Source organism: Pyxicephalus adspersus, chromosome 5 (assembly GCF_032062135.1).
Source record: "Pyxicephalus adspersus chromosome 5, UCB_Pads_2.0, whole genome shotgun sequence".
Lineage (NCBI taxonomy): Eukaryota > Metazoa > Chordata > Amphibia > Anura > Pyxicephalidae > Pyxicephalus > Pyxicephalus adspersus.
In genome coordinates, this window is record NC_092862.1 from 93,546,152 (window position 1) to 93,572,879 (window position 26,728).

General features: G+C 35.7%; 1 protein-coding gene across 5 annotated transcripts in view; it reads left to right on the forward strand.

Moving 5' to 3' along the window:
- The window catches only part of PDE1C (phosphodiesterase 1C), a 435,454-nt gene extending 409,323 nt beyond the window's left edge, over nucleotides 1–26,131 (forward strand). For 3 of the 5 annotated variants that reach the window (XM_072412144.1, XM_072412146.1, XM_072412148.1), the window contains 2 exons: nucleotides 21,998–22,057; nucleotides 23,544–26,131. In XM_072412144.1, coding sequence (XP_072268245.1) covers nucleotides 21,998–22,057; nucleotides 23,544–23,737 — 254 coding nt within the window. In that variant the 3' untranslated portion in view covers nucleotides 23,738–26,131. Of the gene's footprint in view, nucleotides 1–13,184; nucleotides 13,263–15,470; nucleotides 19,103–21,997; nucleotides 22,058–23,543 lie in introns of those variants that run through there. The other 2 variants (XM_072412145.1, XM_072412147.1) reach the window with 2 other exon arrangements.
- The last annotated feature ends 597 nt before the right edge of the window (nucleotides 26,132–26,728 follow it).

The following is a 26,728-nucleotide window of genomic DNA, read 5'->3' on the forward strand; positions in this document are numbered from 1 at the left end:
CCAGTGATGGAGGTATGTATAGGGTCATAGAGTAAGAAGAGGAACAAAATGTCCTCCAAATGAGCAAATAGCCCAGACTATTGAAATTTAACCTTTTTGTTGAGAAGGAAACAACCTGCTCTGGGCTATCTATGTACATTGCAAGAATTGCACAATTGCACATACTTTGTTGCAGATCCCATTGAAGAAGTCACAAGTGGCAATGCAGAAATTAAATTTCTGTTGCAGGAAATGCCAAAACTTTTAATTGAATCATAATGTAAACTTTCCTGAGAATATCAGTTTTATAATCTTAAAAGCACCAAATTACATTTTTGGGGGCTTTCTGTACACTAACTGTGTACATACTGCCTCTAAGATGTCATATTGCATTGAATTTTTGGATGATTTAAAAAACATTATAGTGGTAGCAGTTTGAAATTAAAAGATTGTGTGTAACAATATTGAATTAATAAAGGGCTAATTACAATTTGAAACAGATTGTGGATTAAAACCCCTACTAAGTTATTTTTTTTATGCATATTTCCTTCTGGGCAGATTTTCCTTTACCTCTTGTCCTTTACTTCTTGCAACAGGAGATGGAACAGGAAATAAAAAGAAAAACGCGCAAAATTCAACAGACTTTCCAGCTTAAAATGTCCAAATATTGGGGCTGATTTATTAAAGGTCTTCAGGACTGGAGAGGATATACTTTCACCCGTGAAGCTGGGTGATCCCCAACTGTGATCCCCAAGTGGGTGATCCCCAGCTTCACTAGCTCTTTTCTAGGACTAAAAACATTTGCTTAAAAATAGCAAATTACTTTTAAGGAATCCATTCCATGTTTGCTGGATCTCACAACTTCCCTGATGAAAGTGTATCCTCTTCAGTCTTAAAGAGCTTTAATAAATCAGGCTCAATGTGTTTCCCCTCATCTCTTGCATTAGTGATATCTATAAAATGTGTTGGTGACAGAAGGGGCACAGGCAGCAATAAAACGTTGAAAGAGAGACTAATCCTTCAGCACGCTATGTAAAAAAGTCCATATACTTTAACAATAAACACAATGAAAACAATATAAGGAATACTACTTATTTGGGCAGTCTAAAGGAGACATTGGGCTGGATTTATTAAAGTACTGCAAGACTGGAGAAATGAGTGATCCAGCAAGCCTTTGTTGCAAAACCTTCCCTATTTGGGCCTTCCTCCTGCTGAAGCACTAAAAGCAACTATGTTTTTGCCTATCCCTCTGTGTAGCCTGTCAGGCAAATTGCAATTTTATGTAAGACATCACTTTAAAACCTTTTCTTATACATCTTGGCTCTCTTTTAGTGCCTCATTTTGGTGCTAAAGCTGCAGAATTATCATTTTAATACTTTGGCTTTCTTGTACAGGAGCATGTAAAACTTTACACAATGGTGATAATAAGAAAATTAAAAAACTGAAGCTTAACCCACAATGGCTTGTCAGATTATTTGTTTAAGTTTTCCAAATAAGCAGTCAATTAGTCAAATTAAGTCAGTAGCTTGGTTTTTTCACATTTTTGTAATGAATAGCCTTCCCTTCATGGATTGGCATGTGGAAAACTTACTCATACTGGAGCCCTGAGATGAACAGAGATCTTTATTTACGGCAATTAGATACAAAATTGAATTTGAATTTTGGGATTTTGTGGCTACTATACGTGAAACTCATATATCTTTATAAAATCACATTGTTAATTAATGAACAATTCGTTAATAAAATGTAACAACAACACAGTTGTTCTCTACATAATTCATCTATATAATTCTTTATATTCCTTATAAAAATATTGCATGTTTTGAATTCTTAGTCCTTTATGTATTTCACTATTTGGCTTCATCAGAAGGACATATTTTTATATAGGTCAAATTAATGGTCTACAGTGTCCAAACATCACTTAATTTCCCCTTGATTCACCTGTGTTGACAATCATAAATTGTAATCCTAATTAATTCATACAGTCACGTTTACCATTTAACTGAATAGTGTAATTTAAATACCTCAATACTAGTGAATTGTCACCCCAGTTTACAAAAAGAAAGTAGTAAATATCTACTTTTATTATTATTATTAATAATATTAAACAGGATTTATATAGCGCCAACATATTACGCAGCGCTGTACATTAAATAGGGATTGCAAATGACAGACTAATACAGACAGTGATACAGGAGGAGAGGACCCTGCCCCGAAGAGCGTACAATCTAGTAGGTGGGGGAATTTCACACACAATAGGATGGGCGATATGTAGTGGTGGGAAGTAATGAGGGTTTAGCAGACAGAAGAAGATGGGTAGGCAAGTTTGAAAAAATGAGTTTTGAGCGCTCTTTTAAATGAGCAGAAAGTAGGAGCAAGCCGAATAATACTTTGCTTCCAAGGATTTCAATAATAGATTAAGATGCAATTATTAACAACCTTAACCAAACTGGCATCCTTCTCTGGGGTATACATGGATTGCTATTAGGGGGATAGGTTACCAGACAAGTGTACCTCCCATTCAGTAAGTAGTTAGCAAATATATATATAGCATACTCTAGTTGTGATGAAGCTTGAGCCTTAATAAAGCAGACCTTATTATAAAATGAAAGATCTGTTTATATTCTTAAGACTCCCTCCAAATTAAAAATACTCTTAGGGTTCTATTTTTAAAGTAGTGTATCTGATATTTATCAAAACTCCAGAGAAACCTTCAGATCCACGTGTTTCAATGGCACTGATCGATTCTTCACCAAGGAATGTTTTGGCAAATATCAGATTCAATGCTTTATAAATAGTGCTCTTAGTAGCAAAATATGTACCTAAAAGAGAAAAAATCAACATCATGCCCAGTAATGAGGGGGATTTTGGGAGGAGGTACAGGAAGTGTTTCAAAAAGTTCAGTGGGACACAAACTACAATATTTTTTTGTTTATTAAACTATTGTATTGTCATTATCAAGCCATTTTATATAAATGATCTTTAATTTTAAACACAGGTAACTATAACAGTATTTCATGACTGAAAACAATAATTAACCTTTTGCTAAATAAAACAATCATTACATCATTAGAACATTACCTGAAACCTGTGGTTTACCTTGTCAGTATTACTATCTACCATCAGTATTATTTTTTTTGCTTTTGTTACAGGATGGAAAATGACAAACTGATTGATTTTACAAACTTTATAACTTCTAATTTTCCTTACAGAACTAAACAATGTAAAACATTTGGTTATCCTACTTGTATGTGTAATATAGTACTGTATAATACTGGTATACTTATATGTTTACAAGTTGACTTAGGACCATTTCAAGCCCATGGTAAACCGCAGCATTCTGCCAGGGGCTCAACCGGGGTCCCAACCTTCAAGTAAATGGGAGAGGTTGGAAACCATTTTTTTTCCTTTTTTGCTGTAGCAGATCACATTATGGTTCCCAAAACTGACATGCTGCTTTTAGCTACAAAGTGCCTATTGAAAATGTGTGCAGTGGTCTCAGCTGTGTGCGAATCTGGCTGCTCTCACTGTGGGTCCCAAAGGAGCCTTATAGACAATCACTTAATTACCTAGACTAATGGAGGTAAAACTTTAATAGTTACCCAAGTCACAAATTCATTTAAATATAAATGTATAAAAAAAATTAAGAAATATGCTAGAAGAAATTATTAAGAGCAGTCTTTTAAGAACAAGTTGACTTTTAAGTAAAGAAAGCCCACCTTTTTATCCTTTTTAGTTACCCTAAGGTTGCTTTACCAACTTTGCTTTAGCAAAACAGATATAGTAGTTTATTGGGTAAGGAGTTTTAGCTTAGAATAGTTTAGGAATTGAAAGATGGGAATTAATGTTATACAAATATTCATTAGGGTATTTATGCTATAATTAAAAAGCCTTTTATTTAACACAGTTGAAGTTGGCATCACATAAGTTTTTGAACAGCTAAGAGATTTATTTATTTTAGTTTTTATTAGTATCATAGGCAAGCTATTGTATATATATACACTTACATAACTGCGCCCATGTTTTCTAGCTCCTGGTAAGTTAAATGCAGCAAATGGTACCTTGGCATATGAGCATTCTCCAGCAAGAAAAGTTAGGCTTTAAATTATTCCCCCTATTTTTAGAGTTCAACCCCTGCTTCTAAATACCTAGAAAAGCAAGGGTTTAAACCACATGCATCGACATGCCGAAACATGGCATCTCTCCCAGGAGCCGGGAGAGAAAAAAATAAAACAAGCCAGGCTTGTTTAAACTTGTGGCAGACAAAGGGTTGAAATCCTACTCCAAGGAATAACTTTTTTTATTTCACTTTTAATTGTGCAGGAAAAAATTAATTGGTATTTTAAATTTAAATTCCTTCCATGTCCCTATTGTGAAAATGTGTTCATTGTCAGGATTTTATGTGATAGGAAATGTCTTTAAATAAAACACAGACAAAAAAGAAAATGTGCAAAGATGAAAAATTCTTACATTTTTTATATTTCTTCTTGCTTACCTACAAATGATAATAGGCCTCCTAGGGGAAATTTCCCCAGTGGACAGAAATAAAAACCTGACAAAAAATTATTGACTTTTGCCCACTCTATTCAAAACAAAAACAAAAAATGGCTGGTGAGAGGAACCTCAGTGCTCAGCAGGAAACACACTAATAAAACACTTGGCAGTATTGGATAGCACCAGAAAACCTCCCTGCCCGTTTAAACAGCAAATTTAGCACATTTTTTATATGGGACAGCTGGCACAAATTATTATTTCTCTATTTATTCAAGTGTCAAAAAAAACCTTAGTAGATAGGTTCCTAAAATAAATAATGTAAAAATGGTTTTGCTGATGTTGAAGTGATTTGGATTTGCATTTGTAGATTAAAATAAAACAATGTGAAGGGTAATGTATTTTAATACATTTTGACAGTATCACACTTTGAAATGTTCTGACATTCTACATGAAATATTTCTAAAATGTGATTGCTATCATCTTTATATTCCACGTTTAAACTTTTCAGTTTGTGGACAAACATACATTTTTTTAAACTCAAAGAACAACAATTTGATATACTACAGCTTACCAGTCTTTAGATGCATTGATTTTCTTTTTTAAAACTAGATACTGCTAGTAACTCACTACATGTTCCAGGGGGACAATATATACACACTGTACTGTTTAGAAGAGTTAGAATGTGTATTTGGACTACAGCATACCTACTTCTTTCCTCGTCATCATAACATATTGGTTCTGTAGTTAACAGAGGTGTCCTAGGCTGATAAAACTGTTTGAGAGAATGTTTTTATATTAAACTCACAATAGAGAACAATATAAAGATAAAACCTATTTTTTTAATTATTAAAGATTTTTATTTATTATGCCAACATACAAAACAATTTGTCATACAAAACAAAGCATACAAATAACAAAAATCCACAATTTTGTGTACATTTAGTGAAATTATTGTGTACAGTGCACAGTCTGCCCTATGTATGCACAAATGGAGCAACAGCTCCTAGGTGAATACCGCTGTGACTGATAAATGCAAGTCGCCTTTCTGGTATCTCGCATTGGAGAGCTGGAGAAGCGCATTGCAACACTGAAATCACTGGATCACCTTGAGAGGGGTCTCCTGCTCACTGAGCAGGCAGTTTTTGGCTTAGATGTGGAGGGTGGAGAGGTTAGTCAGGATGAGCATGTAGGGAATTGGGTTATTATAACTAGTGGGAGTGGTACCGAGAAAAGGAAGGCCAGTCCTGGGTTTGAGCACCCCAACATGTTTGCAAAGTTATGTGAAGATGTGCAGGTGGCAGACCCAGTGGTGGCAACTCTAGATGTTACTGCTACCCCTAACAGCCAGGAGAGCAGCAGATCTAGTAGTGGTGGGGAGGGAAAAGCAGGAAGGAAAAGACAATTGGTTGTCATAGGGGATTCTATCATCAGGAGGATGGATAGAAAAGTTTGTCGCCCGGATCCCTTCAACTGAATGGTTTGCTGTCTCCCTGGTGCCAGGGTTTGGCATGTGGTGGACCGAGTGGACAAACTACTGGGAGGGGCTGGACAGGACCCAGCTGTCTTGGTCCATGTTGGAACCAATGACAATATAAATGGAAGATGGAGGATCCTTAAAAATCAGTTTAGGGAACTAGTTTTCAAGTTGAAGAAAACGCATGGCTTAAGTCCTGGTGTAGAAGGAAAGGGTTTGGGTTCATAGAGCACTGGGCTGACTTTTCATTGGGGTACAACCTGTATGCCAGAGATGGTTTGCACCTAAATGAAGGGGGGTCTGCTGTGCTTGGGGAAAGATTTAGGGGAATGGTGGAGGGATATTTAAACTAGGACAGAGGGGGTTGGGACAGTAAATAAGGTGGCAGAAAGGTTAGTCAGGGGTCAGACACTAGTGGAGGGTGGATTGGGGATAGTTGGGGGGAGGATTATGGATAATTGTAAGGAGCTTCCCATGTTACAAACAAACATTGGATTGTGCAGTACTAGTTGTACTGAAAAACAAAATGATTTGGCAAACAAGGATGATAAATGCAAATGTTTAAATAGCCTGTTTACCAATGCTAGAAGTCTAGCAAACAAGATAGGGGAGTTGGAAGCCTTAATGAGGAGAATTATGACTTAGTTGGCATTGCTGAATCCTGGCTTTGTTCTTCGCATGACTGGGCTGTCAATATTCCTGGGTATACTCTCTTTCGTAAAGACAAAGACAAGAGTAAAAACAAAAGGGTAGTGGTGTCTGTCTGTATGTGAGAAGTGATCTAAAAGTGAATGTGAAAGAAATTGCTGATGGAACAAGCAAGGAGGTTGAGGCATTATGGGTGGAATTGAATGTGGGGTTGAATAACACAGAATTATTATTGGAGTTTAACCCCCAGTGCGAAGGAAGAAATAGAAAATCAACTACTAGCACAGATAGAAAAAGCAGCAAAAAGTGGAAGTGTTTTAATCATGGGAGATTTCAACTACCCTGACATTGACTGGAGTAATGACACTACAGGAACAGCAAAAGAGAGGAAATTTGTGAATTTAATACAAGATCATTTTTTAGTACAGTTTATAGAAGCCCCAACTAGAAATGATACTCTGCTGGACCTAGTTCTTACTAACAATGCCGAGCTTATACCCAATGTGCATATAAAAGAGAATCTGGGTAGCAGTGACCATAATATGATTTCATATAATGAAAGCTGTAAAGAGGAAGCAAAAACAGGAAAGATAAAAACGCTTAATTTTAAGAGAGCACATTTTCCATTAGTCTCTGTGACTTGGACTGGGAGACAATAATATCCTCAATGAAACCAGAACAGAAATGGGAATGTTTCAAGTCTGTTCTACAAAAGCAAACTGAAAAATATATTCCAATGGGTAATACGTTTAAGAGGCTAAAATTCAAACCTATTGGCTCACAGCTGATGTTATAAAAGCCATAAAGGAATAAAAAAGGGCATTTCAAAAATATAAAAATGAAGGATCACCTTCATCATTTGAAACCTATAAAGAATTTAACAAAAAATGTAAAAGGGAGATAAAATGTGCAAAACATCAATGTCGCTAGGTTGGTAACTGGGGATAAAGACAAGGCAGATTTACTAAATACTTTTTTTAGCTCTGTGTACACGAAGGAAAATGGCAGAGCTCAAGTCCAAATTCATAATAGCAATGTCACTGCCTTAAAGAAGTCACAATGGTTCAGAATTGAAATGATTGAGAAACAGCTGGAAAAAAATCAAGGTTGACAAAGCACCAGGACCTGATGGATTACATCAACGTGTCCTCAAAGATCTGGCGTAAGGCCAATGTGGTTCCTATCTTCAAAGAGGGAGCAAAGTCATTACCAGGTAACTACAGACCAGTTAGTTTATCATCCATAGTTAGAAAGGTCTTAGAGAGTTTCATATTGCACGTGTGTACCTAGCTTTAGTGCTCTACAACATTTCCAAAAGTGTTGGACGTGTGCAAAAGGACAATACAAACACACAATAGACAAACAACAAAAACATGAGTGAATGCCATTTTAATTATATCTATTATTCATTAACCTGATTAAGGCCTGAAAAGTACACTAGAGTAGAGCTTAACAGAAATTAGTCCCCTGAACACCCACCCAAATCATCCATGTCTACTCAAGTGACCTTCTCTTAATTAGGAATATCAAAATATTGAACATTATCTTTAAACATTATCCAAAGGGCCCAAATCGCAAAAAACCTTGAGCACTTATCTTGATAATCATTATAACCTTCTTCTATTTTCCATATTTCCTCCACTGAATCTAGCCAGCCTTTTAATGAGAGTTCCCTTTGGTCCTTCCAATTCTTTGGAATCTGAGCCTTAGCTGCATCAAGAAGGAAGGGCACCAATGAAAGTTTATATCTACCCCAAGATATCTGGGTACAATGAATAAGTACACTCCAAGACGTAAATTCCAATGAGAGACCAGGTATTATTTCAATCATTTGGAGAACTTTCTTCCAATATCTCTCAACTACTGGACAAAACCACCAAACATGTGACAAAGTACCACACACTCCACATCCTCTCCAACATAATGGGGATTCTTGGGAAGACATGTGGTGTAAAATTGCAGGTACATAATACCATCTGGAAAGAAGTTTGAAATTTCCTTCAGTATCTTTGCACATATCGATGTTTTATGAACCAAACACAATATTGTCTTTTTCTGGGAGTCACAGAGTGTACAATTAAATTAGTTTTCCCATTTTACTAAACACTCGGGAAACTCTGAGCCAATAAAGCTGATTAACAACTTATACAAGATCAATGAAGTATGAGGAGGTATATTCTCCCCACTAAACATTACTTCTATCTGAGTGAGAGCCCTTCCAGATCGCAAAGGGCGGGGTAAAGATCTCACAAAATGGCATAACTGAATATATTACCACTGATGTATTGGTGTATATGTACATCCAATGGAATAAGTTTAGCCAGCGCACAAACAGAATCCAACAGAATATTCAGCTTGTAAAAATACCTGAATTTGGCTTTGTGCTAGCCTCCTGCAAATCTCTGTTAAGCAGGCCTCACTAGAAGAGGGATCTAAGCCAAGGGTGCCCAACCTACAACCTCTGTCCCGCGGAGCTGTCAGATCCGGCCCTCTGCTCAATCACTCCCTGCTCGTTGTCTTGCGGTGGATGGGGCGCATGCCTTTCTTATGTTTCAATATCGAGTGCTACCAGGAGAGGGAGCTTCCTGAGCATGCTTAGTGTTGGCTCCCTGAGAGTGGGTGTATACTATGGACCTGGCAATCAGCTGTGGCTGCTCCCCACCCACCTTGTACTGTGAGATAATCCCAGCAGCAGCAGCAGCATGAGAGCTGTATCTGTGTCCATACAGCTGACATTATCCCCCTGTATAAACCTTCATATCTCCTTCTCTGATTATCATAGAAATGTGAACTTTTTAGGGTGCACAGGGGAACCTAAGAGCTGATAGTAAACCAAATCTCTGCCCCCTAAACATAACAAGTTACCAGATACAGGGTCACAGGCATAAAAACCTAATAACAACCAGGGATGTTTTAACATTAAGGAGGCTATTTCAAAACCAGGGTTCCCAAATTGAGTTTGCATGTTGGTGCCCACTGTGGGCCACTCTCATGGCAATTAGGGTACTGCCGATTGTCGGTGTGCTGTGGTGCCCCTTGAAGTTCACAAAACTTCAAGGCTGCATTCAGGTTGGCGGTGAGGTTGCACTGTGATTACCCCTTCACCATGCCATGGAACCCTGGTTTAGTAACACTCACTGCTGCCTGGAGTCAAATCTGCAGACGCTGCCGTGTGAGGGACTGAACAGCTGATGGAGTGCCGTGCTGGCCTTTTTGCTAGCATGCACAGCCCTATGCATCCTGACTCCTAGGCCTTCTTAGCTAACACCAGTCTTGGTTACCCTAACCTTTCTATGGCTGATTTACAACTGGACCAGGCCCCCTGCTCTATCTCCTAAATCTGATAAAAGTTAATTCATACTGTGTCCATACCTTTTATGTGAGCTAAGGGATCATGTATCCAGCAAAGCTGTATTAAAACACAAGTACTACTTTAAACCTTCAAAATAAGGCACTTTGCTATTTGAGGCTTTTTCCTCATAATGTCAGGATATGGCCACAAGTTTCATAGTGACTTCTTTTCCAGTTTTTGAAGAGCAGTGCACAAAATGTTTGCATAATTTAGTTCCAGTTTTTGAGGTATTGCATGATTAGTGAATTCGTAAATTGTTGTATTTGGCAGTGACAGTGATAACAGGATAAGATGACATGGTAATTCTTACCCTAAAGCTAAATTCAGAAGTGCAGCAGAATCAGTCTTTTTTTACTGCTATCAACCAGTCCCCAACTGCCCCAAAGCTGACTGTCATTAAAATGAAGTGGTGTTGCAACTTTTTTGTTGTACAGGCATTTTTCTGTATTTGTTAAAATGTTTTACACAATATTTCGCTAACATTTTTATGATGAGGCCAGTGACTACTATTGTCTACTTACTTCACGCAGTACAGGTTTCCTTTAATCCCTAAGGATTAATTTACATTTTCTCTAATGAAAAACTCAATCCTACTTTGGAGCTGAAAAAAGGACCAGCCCAGCACTGAATAGTTTTCAGGCTCTTTCACACTTTACTTCACACTTAAAGTGGGACCTCACTTATTCCTTTTTATGGCAAATATGAAAGCATCGCTTTTTATCATTTATTTTTACTATTTAAATATTAATGTCATCCAAATTCCCCATTTTCATTTCTTTGATTCTACAGTCCAAATTTTTTCTCATCTGGGAAAGTATTTTGTACTCTAAAACTCTTCAATAATGGGCTGATGTAATTATTGATGAACCTGAGGCAAAATATTTAAATGTAGCTTGTAAAAATACCTGAATTTGGCTTTGTGCTAGCCTCCTGCAAATCTCTGTTAAAGAGGCCTCACTAGAAGAGGGATCTAAGCCAAGGGTGCCCAACCTACAACCTCTGTCCCGCGGAGCTGTCAGATCCAGCCCTCTGCTCAATCACTCCCTGCTCGTTGTCTTGCGGTGGAAGGGGCGCATGCCTTTCTTATGTTTCAATATCGAGTGCTACCAGGAGAGGGAGCTTCCTGAGCATGCTTAGTGTTGGCTGCATTCAGGTTGGCGGTGAGGTTGCACTGCGATTACCCCTTCACCATGCCATGGAACCCTGGTTTAGTAACACTCACTGCTGCCTGGAGTCAAATCTGCAGACGCTGCGGTGTGAGGGACTGATCAGCTGATGGAGTGCCTGTTACACATAGCTGGACACTTATTTCTTGTGAACCCCAATTTCTCTGGAACAGAGAATGTTGGCAACTGGAAATGTTTGAGCCAGTAGGAACCCCATTTTGTCCCCCCTCCTTCCCCATTAAAATGTTATACCAATCATATCGTGCCTACCCTGTCACACATAGCTGTCCCCTTATTTTCTATGAACCCCAATTTCTCTGTAAATGTAAAAGGTAAATGTAACTGCAAGTCTAGGACTGTTGTGGCTAACTCCCCCTATAATTTCATCTTTACGGCTTTACGGCATCATCACAAGATACAAAAAAGTATACCTGTCATACCGTGCTACTCTGTCACACATTGCTGGCCACTTACTTTCTGTGAACCCTAATTTCTGTTTAACAGTGGAGGAAGGGAAACGTAGGATAAGTGGTGGACTCTTGTGGCTAGCAATCCCCCCCCCCCCCCCCCCACACACACACACTTCCCCACTACAAGTTTATAACTCCTACCATACAATGATGCCGTCTCATATAAATGTCTGCTTATGTTCTTTGAACCTCAATTTCTGAAAGGGAAGCTGTAGGTATATTAAAATGTAGGATAAGTGGGGACTCTTATAGCTAACTCCCCCTAAAATGTTATTTCTGCTGCGCCATCACAAGATACAAAAAACTATACCTGTCATACCGTGCTACCCTGTCATATCTATCCTGTCATGTCACATCTGGCCACTTACCTTCTGTAAACCCTAATTTCAGGGACAGGAAGATGTTGGGACTTGAAGATGTATTAGTAAGAACATGTACACCTTGGCTATCTGCAGTATCCATTGCAGAGATTTTAGGGTACAAAAAAGGTTAGTGGCTCCCTATAGCTGACAGGGTGCATTGTATGGTGTAAAATGGTGAGTGCAGAAATTCTTGATTTGTCATTTCATTTATTTGGTGCATGAACATTATGGTAACTAGAAACATTTCAATTTAATTTAATGTTAAATTAAAACTATTCTAGTTTAAAACATCTATATTGTTTATTTGCATTGTGGCCTGCAAGTTTTATCCGTATGTCAACAACAGCCCCCAGATGAAACAAGGTTAGGGTACCACAGCTCTAAGCTAACAAGTTATTTGTTGCCAGGGGATTAAAAATGAAATCATCAGTTAGAGACTGATCCTTCATTGTCCAGATACAGGCTGGGGGCAGATATTTTATTATGCTGTATTGCCTAAATCCAGCTGCGAAAATAAGGGTACCAGGCTGGCTGTGCTGTATGTAAGGCTTTGTAAATCCCAGGATAGAATGTCCATTGATCCACTGAGCAGACGATGATACTGTGGTAAGCGGTTATTCTAATACTGTACATATTGTACTGTACTGTACATGAAAGCACATTCTTTTTATTACAAATATTAAAAACACATATATCCAAAAGGAAATATCAAAACCATTCAGATATGGAACAACAAGATTCATTTATGGTTGTTTAAATAAAAAAACTGATTATAAAACGTCAAATGTATTTTTTGATTTTTAGTATTAACTCAAGAAGTGGACTTGTTCCACGAAACGCATAGAGGTTGTTCCATATCTAAATCATTTTGATATTTCCTTTTGGATATATGTGTTTTTAATATTTGTATTAAAAAGAATGTGTTTTATCTGAAGAACTTTTTTGCCTTTTTGGAAATGAATGGTAGACACTGCCAATAAAGTCCCTTTTGTTCCTTCTTGCTTTCAAATATATATATATACCGGGATGTGGCACGTGGCAATTATTACATTTGTACTGTGGGGGATTCTATATTGATATGTAATATTATACATGTCTATATGACTAAATCCAATGAAGAATATGAACTACTTGATTATTAGAGCTTGGTCCACATTGGTGTTGAATAGTAAAGTGTATCCCTGTTTTGATGGCCCTGGGATTTTGCATTTACTTATTTATTTAATTTCACTTCTACAGAAAGCAAAATGGTGACAACAGGGTTGCACAGCTCGCCATGCCCTACATCACCAACAGCAACTGGCCACCATAGAAAAGGTAGGCTTTGCTTCTGCGAGTTGGAGTTCATAGGCTAACGGAGAATAAAAAAAAACTTTGAATTAAGTAGTATCTGCAGAGCACTGTACAATTTGCTAGTTCCACCCTAATTTTTTAATGTAATCCTGTTCCTAGGAAAAAATGTGAAGAAAGCTTCTTGTAATAGAAGAAGAATAATACTTGTCTTGTCATTTGCTAGACACTACATTCTTTATTATGTTGCAGAGTTACAACCACTGATGCAGTCCAACACTTTCAGGAGTGTTGAATGCTGGGCCCTCTGCTGTGCTCTGCATATGCACCCAATAGTGAAGTTGGCACATGGAACCATGGTGAATAGAGCGGGACAGGGCATGCAACACTTACAAAACCAATAGATATCAGACTGCAATCACAAAGTTTTCCTCTTCTTTACTTTCTTCTGTACTTTTTTCTTTAGTGACATAGTCACTCTAACGTATAATCTTTAGTTTTGATATGCAGAATTAAACGTATTAGTCCATATAAATGCGCCAATGGTATAGAAAACTCACCAAAAGCCAACAATACAAACTTTTGTGACATCAACAGCATATGTAAAAAAGCTGAATTCTTTTCTAAACTTGTGCATTTTTATATATAATAGACTATGTATACCACAATAATATTCCAATCATAGGTGTAAACATTAAAAAAAGTTAAAACAGTTATATCATTGTCCAGATTGGTCAACGTTACAGTAAATGTCCCTCCATACTTCAAAGAATTTCTTTCTCTTTCTAGTTTTTGTGTCTTCCTTCAAAGCAGTGTCCTCAAGTAAGAATGAATATACTGGTAACAGTATCACTGGTATAATATCAGCATAGCAGGGGAACTCTTCATAATCATAGAAGCCCACGTGCCTTGTATGTAAAGTTTGTACAGTCAGAGGGAGTGGGTTGGGTTTTATTAAAATAAAAAAATGTTTTTAATACAAATAAACCCAGTACATTCTGATTCTACCACTATTAATATATATATATATATTATTTTTTTTTTCTCCAATTTAGGCCTTTAAACTAGGTATGATAGCCACTACAGACTGCAAATATTTTAGTAAAATGTATGTATTTTACATTTAAAAATGGCTCCCCCCTTAAAATCTCCAAAGGCTAACAAACATTGAAATATTTACCAAAACAGTAGAGAGATTAAACGTTTTCAATCAAAGTGAAATTTCCAATGAAATAAAATATCACTTATATTGGAGAATAGAACACAATGTCAATACAGATTACATTTACATGTAGTAAATATTTGTATTAAAACTTTCCCAATAACTTCTTGTTCTTCTAGTATTTTACAAAAAAGTAGAGTATTTCCTGTTTTCCTAAAACTGAAACTAAAACTAAAACTGAAGATTGTTTCTTCTTCTCCTTTCTTTACCTTTTGCTTCCTGGCAGTCGGGATCCAGCAAACCTGGATTGGATTTCTTCAAAGTCATTTGTTATTTGCTAGCAAAGGTTTTGAATCCTGCACTAGATCCATTCCTGGTTTGCTGGATATCCCAGCTTCACTGATGATAGTGTATCCTCTTCAGCTATGGAGATTATTAATCACTAATGTTACTAAGAATGAAAGTGAGGTTCAATCCAAAATTCTGAGTTGCAGAAGAATCAAAATAGAGGGGAAATAGTTCAGTAAGGATACTTAGATGTATTGGGTCCGATTTAATAAAGATGTCCAAGACTGTTGAAGATAGACTATCATGGGAGAACATGGGCAACCCAGTAAATCTGGGATGGCATAAAAACATTTACCAACTAATAGCAAAGATTTTAAAGAAATCCATTCTCGTTTTGTTGGGTCACTCACATTCTCCCATATTAGTCTATCTTCACCAGTCTTGGAGAGCTTTAATAAATCAGACCCATTTAACCTTATTTGTTTAAACAAATTAATATCTTTTTGCAAAATAATTTTAAAAATGTAAAAAGATGGTTTTATTTTGTAAATCAACCCCTTTTATAAATGTTGTAAAACATTTGTCTACCAAGTTAAGTTCTGCATCTCACATGTAAAATACCTAGCCATTATTCAGATCATTTTTAAACCATGTTCAGTATTATGTATTGTATTTCATACACATACCTCACTTTCCTTTCCAGCTTTTTTTTTACTTTACAGAAGGATGACCAATGGAGCTAAAAACTCAAAAGTGACTCGCTTTTTTTTCTTTTTATTTTCCAGATAAAGAAGAGTAAAAGAGCCAATAAATGTCATCATTTTAGCTGAGCTTCTTCATTCTGTTCCTACTTCCACAAAGACAAGTCTCTTGGGAACAAAAGGCATTAGCTTTATAAGCAAGGCATCCACTGATTACTTAAAAAAAAGACTATTTTTTTGTGATTTTTTTTCCCTTTTTCTTTGTGAAAAAAATATGACTTGGCTTTTTACACAGTAGGCAAAACCTTTGGGGAAATTTTTGGCATTGCTAATTACAACATTAGGTCTGGGTTTAGGAAACTTTCAGTGAACAAAAAAAAATACAAGGAATTAATTTTTAAAATACACACCACAGGAATGATTTTTGGACAGACAATTTCAAGATTCCCAGAAGCTAAACCTATGTTTGCACATGTGGTTGTTAAAGCCAAACCGGAGGATTTTCATCCTGCACCTAAACAGAATTGCACAGTGTAAAGTTTTCCACCATGGCTTGGCACACTGCACAGGGTTAAACACTGTCTGTTCTAGTGTTTTTGTTATGTTTTACAGATATGTTAGATATCATTTTATCACCGAAGGCTTATATTTTATTTTTTCATGATACACTTTTAGTAAAAAAACAAAAAAAAAAAATTAACGTAATGTCTAATTTAATGTAGAAATTTGTTCTAGGCTCATTTACTGGTTATCATTTCAAGGTCTTCCATGAATATTGATTTCCAATGGCACAGCATGCTGGAAAACAGATCTTTCCTGCATCTCACATTTATATTTCTGCCAATGCACTGTAGTGAATGAAGACAAAGATGATAAAATGGACATAATGACTAAAGTTATTGTAGTTGCAGGTCCTGTTAGTTTTATAAATTTTTTCTTTTCAAATTTTTACCAAAATCGCTGTAATGTTTTTTGAATAACTTAACTTAAAGGTAATTTAGGTTCTAATGAAAATTTTAAAACATGATTGTCCCCTAATGAACAATAACAAATAGGCCAAGCTGCACGTGCTTTGGGGAGCCATTGCTTTAGGACAACTTATTGGCATTGCTGCATGTAGCACAGCTTCTGGTGTTCTCTGACATTCAGCAGGGCCTGTCATCAAATGTTTCAAAAAGGAACAAAATGCTGCAGACTACTTGATTTACTAGGTGTTGAAATGACAATTGTGCTACAGCACTAAATATTGCTTACCCCTATTATATAGTTTATAGTACTGAGTGTATGAAATAGCTTTATATATTATGAAATGCAAATAGGGATGTAAACACAGTAAATGTAACTGCAACAAAGGGTTGCAGCACATATAAATAATTTGACTTCAAACAGTGCAATGTAGCAGAAATGGTTTTAGGTGTATATATATATACATTATAGAATAGTTAGGGAAAGAAACAATCACATCATCAAGGTTACTACATATTATTAGATATTCAATCATTTTTTAAAGTCAAACTTTAGTTTACGTAAGCTACATAAGCTAAATACATACCATGCACAAAAACACAGGGTGTGCAATGTGCTTATACAAGGCATTAGAAGAAAATTCTGCACCTTCTATAGGCTCAGTATGGATCCTTTCCTGTCTGTGTGGAAGCAGTGATTTCTTCAAAAGCATGATCTTTGCAGATTACTGAGCCATAGGTATGACTCAGTAGGGGGTGTCAGATCTCTGCAATGAGGCCACTGCTTCCCTACAGAGAGCAGGGGCCCTGCTGGCAAAAACATTATTTATACTTAGACAGTAGCTGCTTTTGAAATAAACAAAACTGTAAGACATTTAACACCTTTTGTTTTGATGCACCAGGACTTTGGCTTTAAGGGATGCAGAAAATTGCAGTAGCTCTAATTGTGTAACACTAGGCGAATAAGGTCATCATTGCAATTTCATTTTTTGGTGAAAGTGTGTGTGTGTTTATATATATAAATATATAGGTATGCCCACGCACAAGAGAATAGGGTGATGTGAGTTTTCCATGTCATGTTATGCTACATCTGTACTAAGCTTATAATAGAAAACACATATAATAATATTCTATTCTTTAAACTTGCATTGCTACCTTAGCTAATATTAATTCACCAGTTGCAGATTTATTTAGGGCCAACCTTCCTATAGAGTCTCTGCCTTGATGGTCAAACCAGCTTGATGGCCAAGACATTGTATTTATGCCATTTAGCTGCATATTGCAGCATTATGGGCCAGTGAGGAAGCAGGTCCAATCGGTAAGGTGTTTTACCTAAGTGATTCTGTTCATATGACATGACCCCAAAACAAGAATGACTTGGCCAATGTGCACTTTGCAGAAATTATGTGCTATGTAGATTTTCTAACTAGCATGATCACTTAAATATTGAGTATACTCTTACATAGTATTTACAGTAAAATTAATATATAAGGACTAAACAATAGCAATATAATTAGTAAATAGAATCATAATAAAACTATTTTTAATATAAACAAAAAAAAAATATATTAAAAGTTAAGATTTTTTTCTCTACTTTAGGAACAGTTTTCTACAGTTTGAGGAACACATTTTTCCTCTCTTTGTTGATTGGTACACATACATTTTTAATTAATATCCAAATAGTCAACCTACACATTAACTACCTTTCATACTAACTTACTATTGGTACCATATAGTAAACATATTCCATTTACTCACATTGTTAGTCCCACTCTGCAATACAAGAAATAACTTATGAAATACAAACACATTAAATGACATTTAAATGTGTACACACATTTGTTCTGCAGTTCTCAGTTTGTTTGCCTATCTATGGTAATATTAGTAAGTGCAATATTTTTGCACTGCATAAAATGGAAATCTTTATTGCTATTATTGTTTTGAATCAGTCAGTTAGAAAGTTTAAAGGCAAAAACATAGGTCTAGCATTCAGGCAACTATAATTTTCAAAAGCACAGCACAGTTTATATATTTTCTGTTTACTGGTATTCTTTAGGTGTTTTTTTGTAGGTCATAGTGTAGAAAGAAAGTAAAGAGAATCTGTCACTAAGCAAAACAATTACATGAGAACTTCATTCTCTTGGCTTGAATAACAGGTTGACTTTTACAGTGAAGCTTAATAGTTGCAAGCATCACTGTTGCAGATCTTTTATGTGATCTGAGAGTAAAAGCATTTACATTCTATGCCTTTTTGACAAAAGGAGCCTTAGATGTTACATGGCACTTATTCATTAGAAAATATACTAAAGGTTAGTTGTATGCCAGCCTGAGTTGTAAAGGTTTGATCTGACAGTGGCGTCCAAAGGACTACTTGTTGCTGTCATTAATTTTCATATACTCTGTATGACTTTCATCCATACCTGTCAGAGCAGAAATGGCAAACTTCATGGCTAATATTTTTTTCAGCATTTTCCACTGATGCAGCTAAAACAGCATCTGATTTGAAATCCTGGTTTGACATTTGAGTGTATGGGCCCCACTGAATGTCAGAATATTTACACTAACCATATACAATTACACAATTTTTACTTCTAGCTGGCTGTCTTAAACCTATTTATAAGAATTATAATATTATCAAAAATATAAATGTTGGAACACAGAACAAGCTGATCTAGTGATGTAAGCCAGGTTCACATAATGTTTATCTGTTTATAGACAAAAATAAACATTTTTTAGAGATAATATGCAGGATGTTGACTGACATTGTCTGGCATTATTCTATTTTTTCTTTAAAATATAATTTGTTTTTTTGGACACCATGTTGAAAGCAATATGCCTATTTTATCTGTTTTTACTGTGGTCATAATCTAAGGGCTTGTTTTTATTTTAGTAGGTAAATCAAAAATTATTACTTAAACTGTCATTTATGAATGCCCTTCTTAGACTTAAAAAAAGGCTCAATATATTTAGCACATGTTTCATGAAGCGATGAATGGTAATACATGGGTTCAATGTAAAAATGTACTGAACTATATGTGCAGCACAATACCAAAAACAGGCGTTGTGAATGTAGATCATCTGTGCACATGAAGAGATTTGTACAGGCATTCAGAGAAAACTTCTCCTTTTCCCAACTCAGATAACAATTTATCATTTCACCAATCTAAGTACCTCATTGACAGGTATATAATGCATCCCATCCAGGATCCAGTAATATCTGAAAAAGACGCCTCAAGTCAGTTTATTTCAGTGTCAGCCTTCTTCACCAATGGAGCAAAGAAGCATCCAAAAACATGAGTCTTGCCAGATTGGGTAAACATAATGACAGGAGCTCTGCCCAGCTGATATTACAATTAATATTACCATTACAATGCTGATGTTCCAGAGAGGGAAAACTTTCAATTTGGTCATATTCAGATATTGCAAGGAAGTAAAGTGGTCATACTCTCCTTTCTTCTGTAAGAAGGTCTGTACCACTAAGGCTCAGTGCTGGGAGACAGCAGTGTATAATCTATGCAGAGAAGCAGAAATAAACAAAAAAGTCCCGACTGGCAGGGTTTTTTATTGGCAGTAAAGTCTCTTCTGCCAGAAATTGTTTTACCCATGTGTGTGTGACGTGGCTGATTGTTCAGGCTCAGCATAGTTTCATATCAAGATGAAATGTCTCCTGTGTGCATATGTGGAAGCTATACCATCCCCACCTGGCCTATTAGTTAGGGCAAAATCTGCTTTGATTTGATGAATAAATTAAAGGTAGTAAAAAAGATAATATGCCGATCCTTTTTGGAAAAAGTCCTGCTACAGAATACAATTGGTGCTGGCCACAGAAGTACAAGAACATAAGTCTAGGTTTGTATTTTTTGTTTTTTACATATTGCTGAGTAAGATCAGCTAGTCAGAACTTTTATCTTTTACTTTAAGACCTCATGAGCTTTAGGTTTTAGTTATGAATATCAATTGCTAAACACCAGTGCTGTTTTGTGGAATGCATAGGAGTAAGTTACATAGTTGAAGTACCAAATTCTTCTGCTTTATACATACTGTATATTTGTAGAAAATACATATTCATCTGCAAGGCATATTGGTAACACCTATAGAAGCAAAAAAAGCAAAAATAATTAGTGAACTGGCCATCTGGTTATGAGTTCAGCCCCTTTTCTAACCAGGAAAGGCACTTCTAGGTGCAAACACTGTTGGGTTTTTGTTTTTTTTGTATTGTTTTCTGCTTGTGTGTGTTTCTTTCTTTACTTATGTAAACAGACATGAAAATATAAAGTTATGCTAACTAACCACTAGATGGTACTCAAACATAATATCAATGCACAGCAGAAAGTTTAAAAAAATAGTGAACTAGTGAACTGGCCATCTGGTTATGAGTTCAGCCCCTTTTCTAACAAGGAAGGCACTGCTAGGTGCAAACACTGTTGTTGTTTTTTTTTGTTTTTCTTGTATTATTTTCTTCTTGTCTGTGTTTCTTTTTTTACTTATGTAAACAGACATGAAAATATAAAGTTATGCTAACTAGCCACTAGATGGCACTCAAACATAATATCAATGCACAGTAGAAAGTTAAAAAAATACCCATTGCTGGAAGCATGTAATCAACTATAGTAATTAGAGGTAAAAAATAGTTTGAAGGCTACAAAATATGTTAAACATGCACCTGAATTCTATAAAGTAGTTGTTTCTGCACTGGTCTTCCCATTTCAAGTTTACTGGTTTTTGGAGCACTCATAAAAGCCATCCTGAAAGTTGTGTGTATGCTGCCTCTGCTTTTTATCCTTATGTTACATTATTTTATTATTATTATTTATTTCAGAACTAAAGGTGAATAATTAATTCAGCTTGATGGCTTCTTCTCAATCAAATAAAATATTAGATTTCAATAGACTATTAAATAAACTGTAATCTGACAAATGGTGATCCAAACTGTAAAACACAGTTTAAAATCAATGATACACAAACGTACCATAAATTTAATAAATGTTATATACATGGTAACTGAAACAAGATTGTTTGTCCCCATAGAAAAGGACAGCAATGTGCAAAGCTTAGCCTGTATTCATGTATTTCAAGCACTTATGCAAATATCAATATAATATAATATCAACCTAAACTTAACTCTAGTCAGCACTTCTATCTCTGGCAGTATGTGCAAAGTGATTAAATTCTGGAGGATCTTCACTACACAACAAAAATAAAACGTACACAACGTACACACATCTTGAGTAAAATTGCAGGGTTTAAGCCACATATCCAGATTTGGTCACTATAAACTTTTACTTTACAACAGAACAGAATAAAAAAAATGGAGAGGAATCATCTCCTGGACTCTGCTAGAAAACCAACACTTCCATGTATACCATCCTTCTGTGTTCCCTGCAGTGCTCCAATGCATTTTGCCAGTCAGATAATTTTGCTTTGTCTATATTTTTAACCTTTAAGCAAAGGGAAACTGATATTTATACACAGTTTACATTAATAACAGGTCTATTTTATCCAAAACATGAAATGTTAGTTATGGCAAGAATCATTTATATTTATACATATATGTGGGTGTGTTTACAATACTTGTCACAGCAATACTTCTGTTCTTTTGTCTTAACTAACTCTTTGGTAATAAAATAGCACTTGATTCTTTTCTAGGATGCAAGGTGAACGATTCATCCTGCACAGTTGATTCCCCATATCTGCTAAAATTGCCTGGTAAGACATTATTTTATTTTTATTTTTTCCCTGGTAAAAATTATTTTATTTTAATTTGATGCACTGTGGTGTTTATATTGAAGGTGTATATCATTAAATCATTGAGTATATAGAATTCCAGAGACCATCATCATTACAATGTAACCCTCCAGTGGGTGACAATCCCTCAACCTTTATATTAAAACTCTTCTGCTTTTAGGAAAGCTGGTGTAGAAGAAGAAAGCAAGGGCTAAAAAAAAAAGGTCTAATCGATGAAGCCACAAAGCTGTATTTGGCAGCCGAACATAATATGACTTTCCTAAAGCCAAACTTCAGGAAAAATACCAAACCCTCCCCTCATCCTCTCCGCCTTCCCCACAACATCACTGTAAACCATTTATGTACTTTTATTTTATGGCTAGTAGTTGCTTGTCACATTTAGCTGGACGTGTTCTTGTAACGTTGAAGATGTTTTCCAGCGTTTCAAACTACTTCATCAGTTCAGAATGTATAAGGTGGCTTGGATACATGTGAAACTTCTTTCAATGCCTAAAAAGATCCTATAGTTTTTGCACTTTTTTTCTCCTGAGGGATCGGGACCATGTATATATAGCATCCGTTGGTTTTGTGTTCCACTTAACATCCTCAATATTGAAAGAACAAGTCCAGCAGTGACTAACTACTATTAGCTATTTAATGACCTGGATAAAAAAGAACCTTCAAAGTTTCATATTACAGTTTCTCATAGTCAGCAATCCCTCTGTCTTTCTACCCACCTGTACCAATTGGGATGATAATTTTTACAAAAACAGAGAAAGTATAACACAGCCAAGAAGATAGACTTTAGGCTTAAAGAAGGAGATAAATGTCTTTTTATTTATATTCCTAGGATTCAGTAATAAAAAATTCATAAAGAACTTGCAATTTTAAGTACCACTTTATAGCATAACAGATTATTATTACAATGGGCTTGATTTATGAAAGCTCTCCGAAGATGGAGAGGATACACTTGTATCAGTGAAGCTGGATGATCCAGAAAACCTGGAATGGATCTGGTCCAGGATTCAAAACATTCGTTAGCAAATAGCAAATGACTTCCAGGTTTGCTGGATGACCTAGCTTCACTGATAAAAGTGTATCCCCTCCATCCTTGGAAATATTTCATAAATCAGGCCCAATCATGGTGGAGGGTTACGTGTGTCCCCCTGAAATCTATTAGGAGTATGGTGTGTCTGTGGATTGTGGTAAGATCATTTGAGGTAAAGTCTTTCAACTAAGGCGTAAATATGAGCTTTTACAGCATTTAAACCAGTAGGCTTTGGTGTTAGATTATGTTAAATGTGGTGGGACGCAAATTTCCAACTTCAAATAGAAGTTTCTTTGGTATTGAATTTTCAAATTTAAATTAGCCACTTAATTTATCAATCTTGTTACACCTCTTCTTTACCTGTATTTTTCACTTCCATGCTTACCTGGGCTGAATATATTAGCATATTTCTTTTTTCAGTACTGAAGCCACAGCTGCGGTATTTCAAAAGACCCACCTATTGTACAACAACACGGTTACCTACTTTTCACAAGAAAACGGAGGAAAATGCAACAGGATATGCAGCACAGAAATACAGACCTTTTGATCAAAGGGGAAGAATGAAGAAAATACAACATATTTCCTTACATTGGAACAAAAAAAACTTGGGATAAAAGTATTCAACTGCATTATACGAAAGAAGCACTTGGCGATTATTCTTGTATAAAAATGCTAACAATTTTCTATTTTGCTAACATTTTGATAGAGATAGTCAATGAGAGGCAGACAATTCAACCTTTACACAAATCCCATGCAAATTGTACTGAATTGAAGCTAAGCCAAGCTCACAACTTGCAGAGTTTGGTTGGCTCAATTTCAAGTTTCAATTTTCGTATAACTTTCATAAAATTTAAATTTTCTGCACACTTTTTAAAACCCTCATAAACTGTGGAAGTGCAGTTTCCATGAAGTAAATAGGCATATGAAATGTTTTATTCTGTGCATTGATAATAAGGGTAATATGAAAATAGGTGCACAAAAAAGTAATTTTTTATTAAGGAGCAGTAAAAGCAAGGTGCTCACTTTGTCGGATTTTAAAATGAGACTATTGCTAGGGTAAAATCAGACTGAACCTACAGTACTAGTCAAAAGTTTGGATACAACTATTTATTATGTACTTTTTCTTTATTTGTATTATTTTCTACAATGTAGACTAATATTGAACATACGGAATTATGTTTAAAAAAAAATGTGATCAATATACCAGAATATGTTTTTTATTTAAGATTCTTCAAAGTGGTAACTTTTCGCTTTTATGACAGCTTTGTACACTATTGGCATTCTCTCTATCAGCTTCATGAGGTAGTCACTGGAAATGGTTTTCCAATGTTCCTGAAGGAGTTCCCAGAGGTGCTCCGCACTTGTTGGCTGCTTTGGTTTCACTCTACAGTCCCAAACCATCGCAGTTGGGTTTAGGTGGTTGTGGAGGTCAGGTCATTTGACACAGCACTCCATAACTTTTTTTTGGCCAAATAGTCCTTACATATAGCCTGGAGGTGTGTTTGGGGTTATTGTTCTGTAGAAAAACAAATGATGGTCCTGCTAAGTGCAAACCAGATGAGATAACATGTAGCTACTGAAAGCTGTGGTATCTATGCTGGTTGTGTGCCTTAAATTTTAAATATAAAAATACAGTGTCACCAGCAAAACAATCCCACACTATGACACTGTCTCCTCTATGCTTCTTGGTGAGAAACACAGATGTAAAAACCATCTGTTAACCTTTTCTGTGTCTCACAAAAACAAGTGGAACCAAAAATCTCAACTTGGACTCAACAGGCCAAAGTACGAATTTCCAACAAGTCTGATCTCCATTAGCAAGTATTATCTCCAAAGCAATTCTCTTCTTGATGTTCTTTCTCAGTAGTGGCTTCTTTGCAGCAATATGACCATAAAGGTCTGATTCATGCAGGGTCCTCTGAAAAACTGATGTTGAGACATGATATGCCTATTTTAGTTGCCAATAATATGTGATTTCTAAGGCCGACCATTCTAATTAATTTATTCTTTTCAGCAAAGGTAACTCTTGGTCTATTGGGTTCCTTGAGTAATGAACACTTTGTGCCTCTCAGGTCAGTTACTGACACCATGCCAAAAACCTAAAACCTATCTATAAGGGTGATATTCTTCCCTATGGTCTGCAATGTAATAGGCATTCTTCTCACTGACCAAAACTTGCCAAAAAAAAGAAATAGAACAGCAGTTAAATAATACTATTTCCTGTTTAGAAATGTGTACCAACCCTACTTTTACACAACAAAACTGATTATTATTCCAGAAATTAACTCTTGAATAGGACCACCTGTCAACAGGAAACCATTCTAGGTCATTGCCCCATGAATGTGATCAAGAGAGTGCCAGAAGTGTGTAGAAAAATAATAAGAATAAAGGAAACCTTTGAATGAAAAGGTGTGGTACTGTGTATAGAACACATAGCACACATACCATATACAGTCTACAATCTTTGTACCACAAAATATTCTATGATTACTGTGCTATAACAGAGTAAATTAAAATGGAAACATTTGTAAAACAATGTAAAAAAAGGTAGGAGGCAACTGTTATTTCAAGCATCAAGAGAATTCCACTCATGGTGCATATGCAGTTTGTTAGGAGTAGCAAGTGCCTTATGACTTCAGTTTGGGAGACTTTTAAGTCCCCTAAGCCAACTGCTACAATATCCTTTTCAATATATATTCTGGAAAGTAAAGTATATCTGTATATTTCTAAGGTTATTAGTCAAAATAAGATACCTAATACTATAGTTTTTTAGTTGCCTAATACAAAACTTGCAGTAATACTGACATACCTAGATACACATATCTACAGCAAATTTACAAACATATATTTTTAAACAATACAATACCAGGATGGCTTAAATTAAACAACATAAGAACCAAAGCTTTGACTATGAAACAAAAATCATGACTAGGAATATGCTAAAATCTTGTAATTGAGTTGCCTTCATAACAAAATAAATGTAACCTCTAGTAAATAAAATATAGTTTTCTTAACCACCTGAGCGTTACACTGATTTCTAGATTTCTGTTCCAAAAGCGTCACAGGTTTTCATGAAATTTTTTTTTTTAAATTGTAGACCTGTAACTTACAGAAATATGTCCGAATAGGGTTCTAGTAGATATCATGAATAAGCACAGCGGGACCAGGTAAGTGGGGATTTTAGTGTAGGCGAAAAAATACGGGCTTAACCAAAAGAGCAAAAATATTTAGTGCGAGAAATTACGGGCTTAGCGGTTAGGGGGTTAAGGCAGTGTGTGTGATGGACAATTGCTGTTTTTACAATACAATATTTACCCTTTCTCATCCTTTGTTGCATCCCAGTGCTGCTAAATTCCTGCACTCTATTTGCTGCCACCCATGTCTATATATTATATTAGATCTAATATTTAGGTTTATTTAAAAAAATAAATATATTTTTGTGTGTGTTTGTGTAAATATATATATATATATATATATATATATATATATACACACACACACACACACACACACACACAGTTATGATAAATTCACCCTCTATCATTTTTAAGGTTTGATGTATCAGGACTTCTGTTGCTTAGCAGGTTCTATTTAGATCTAACTTC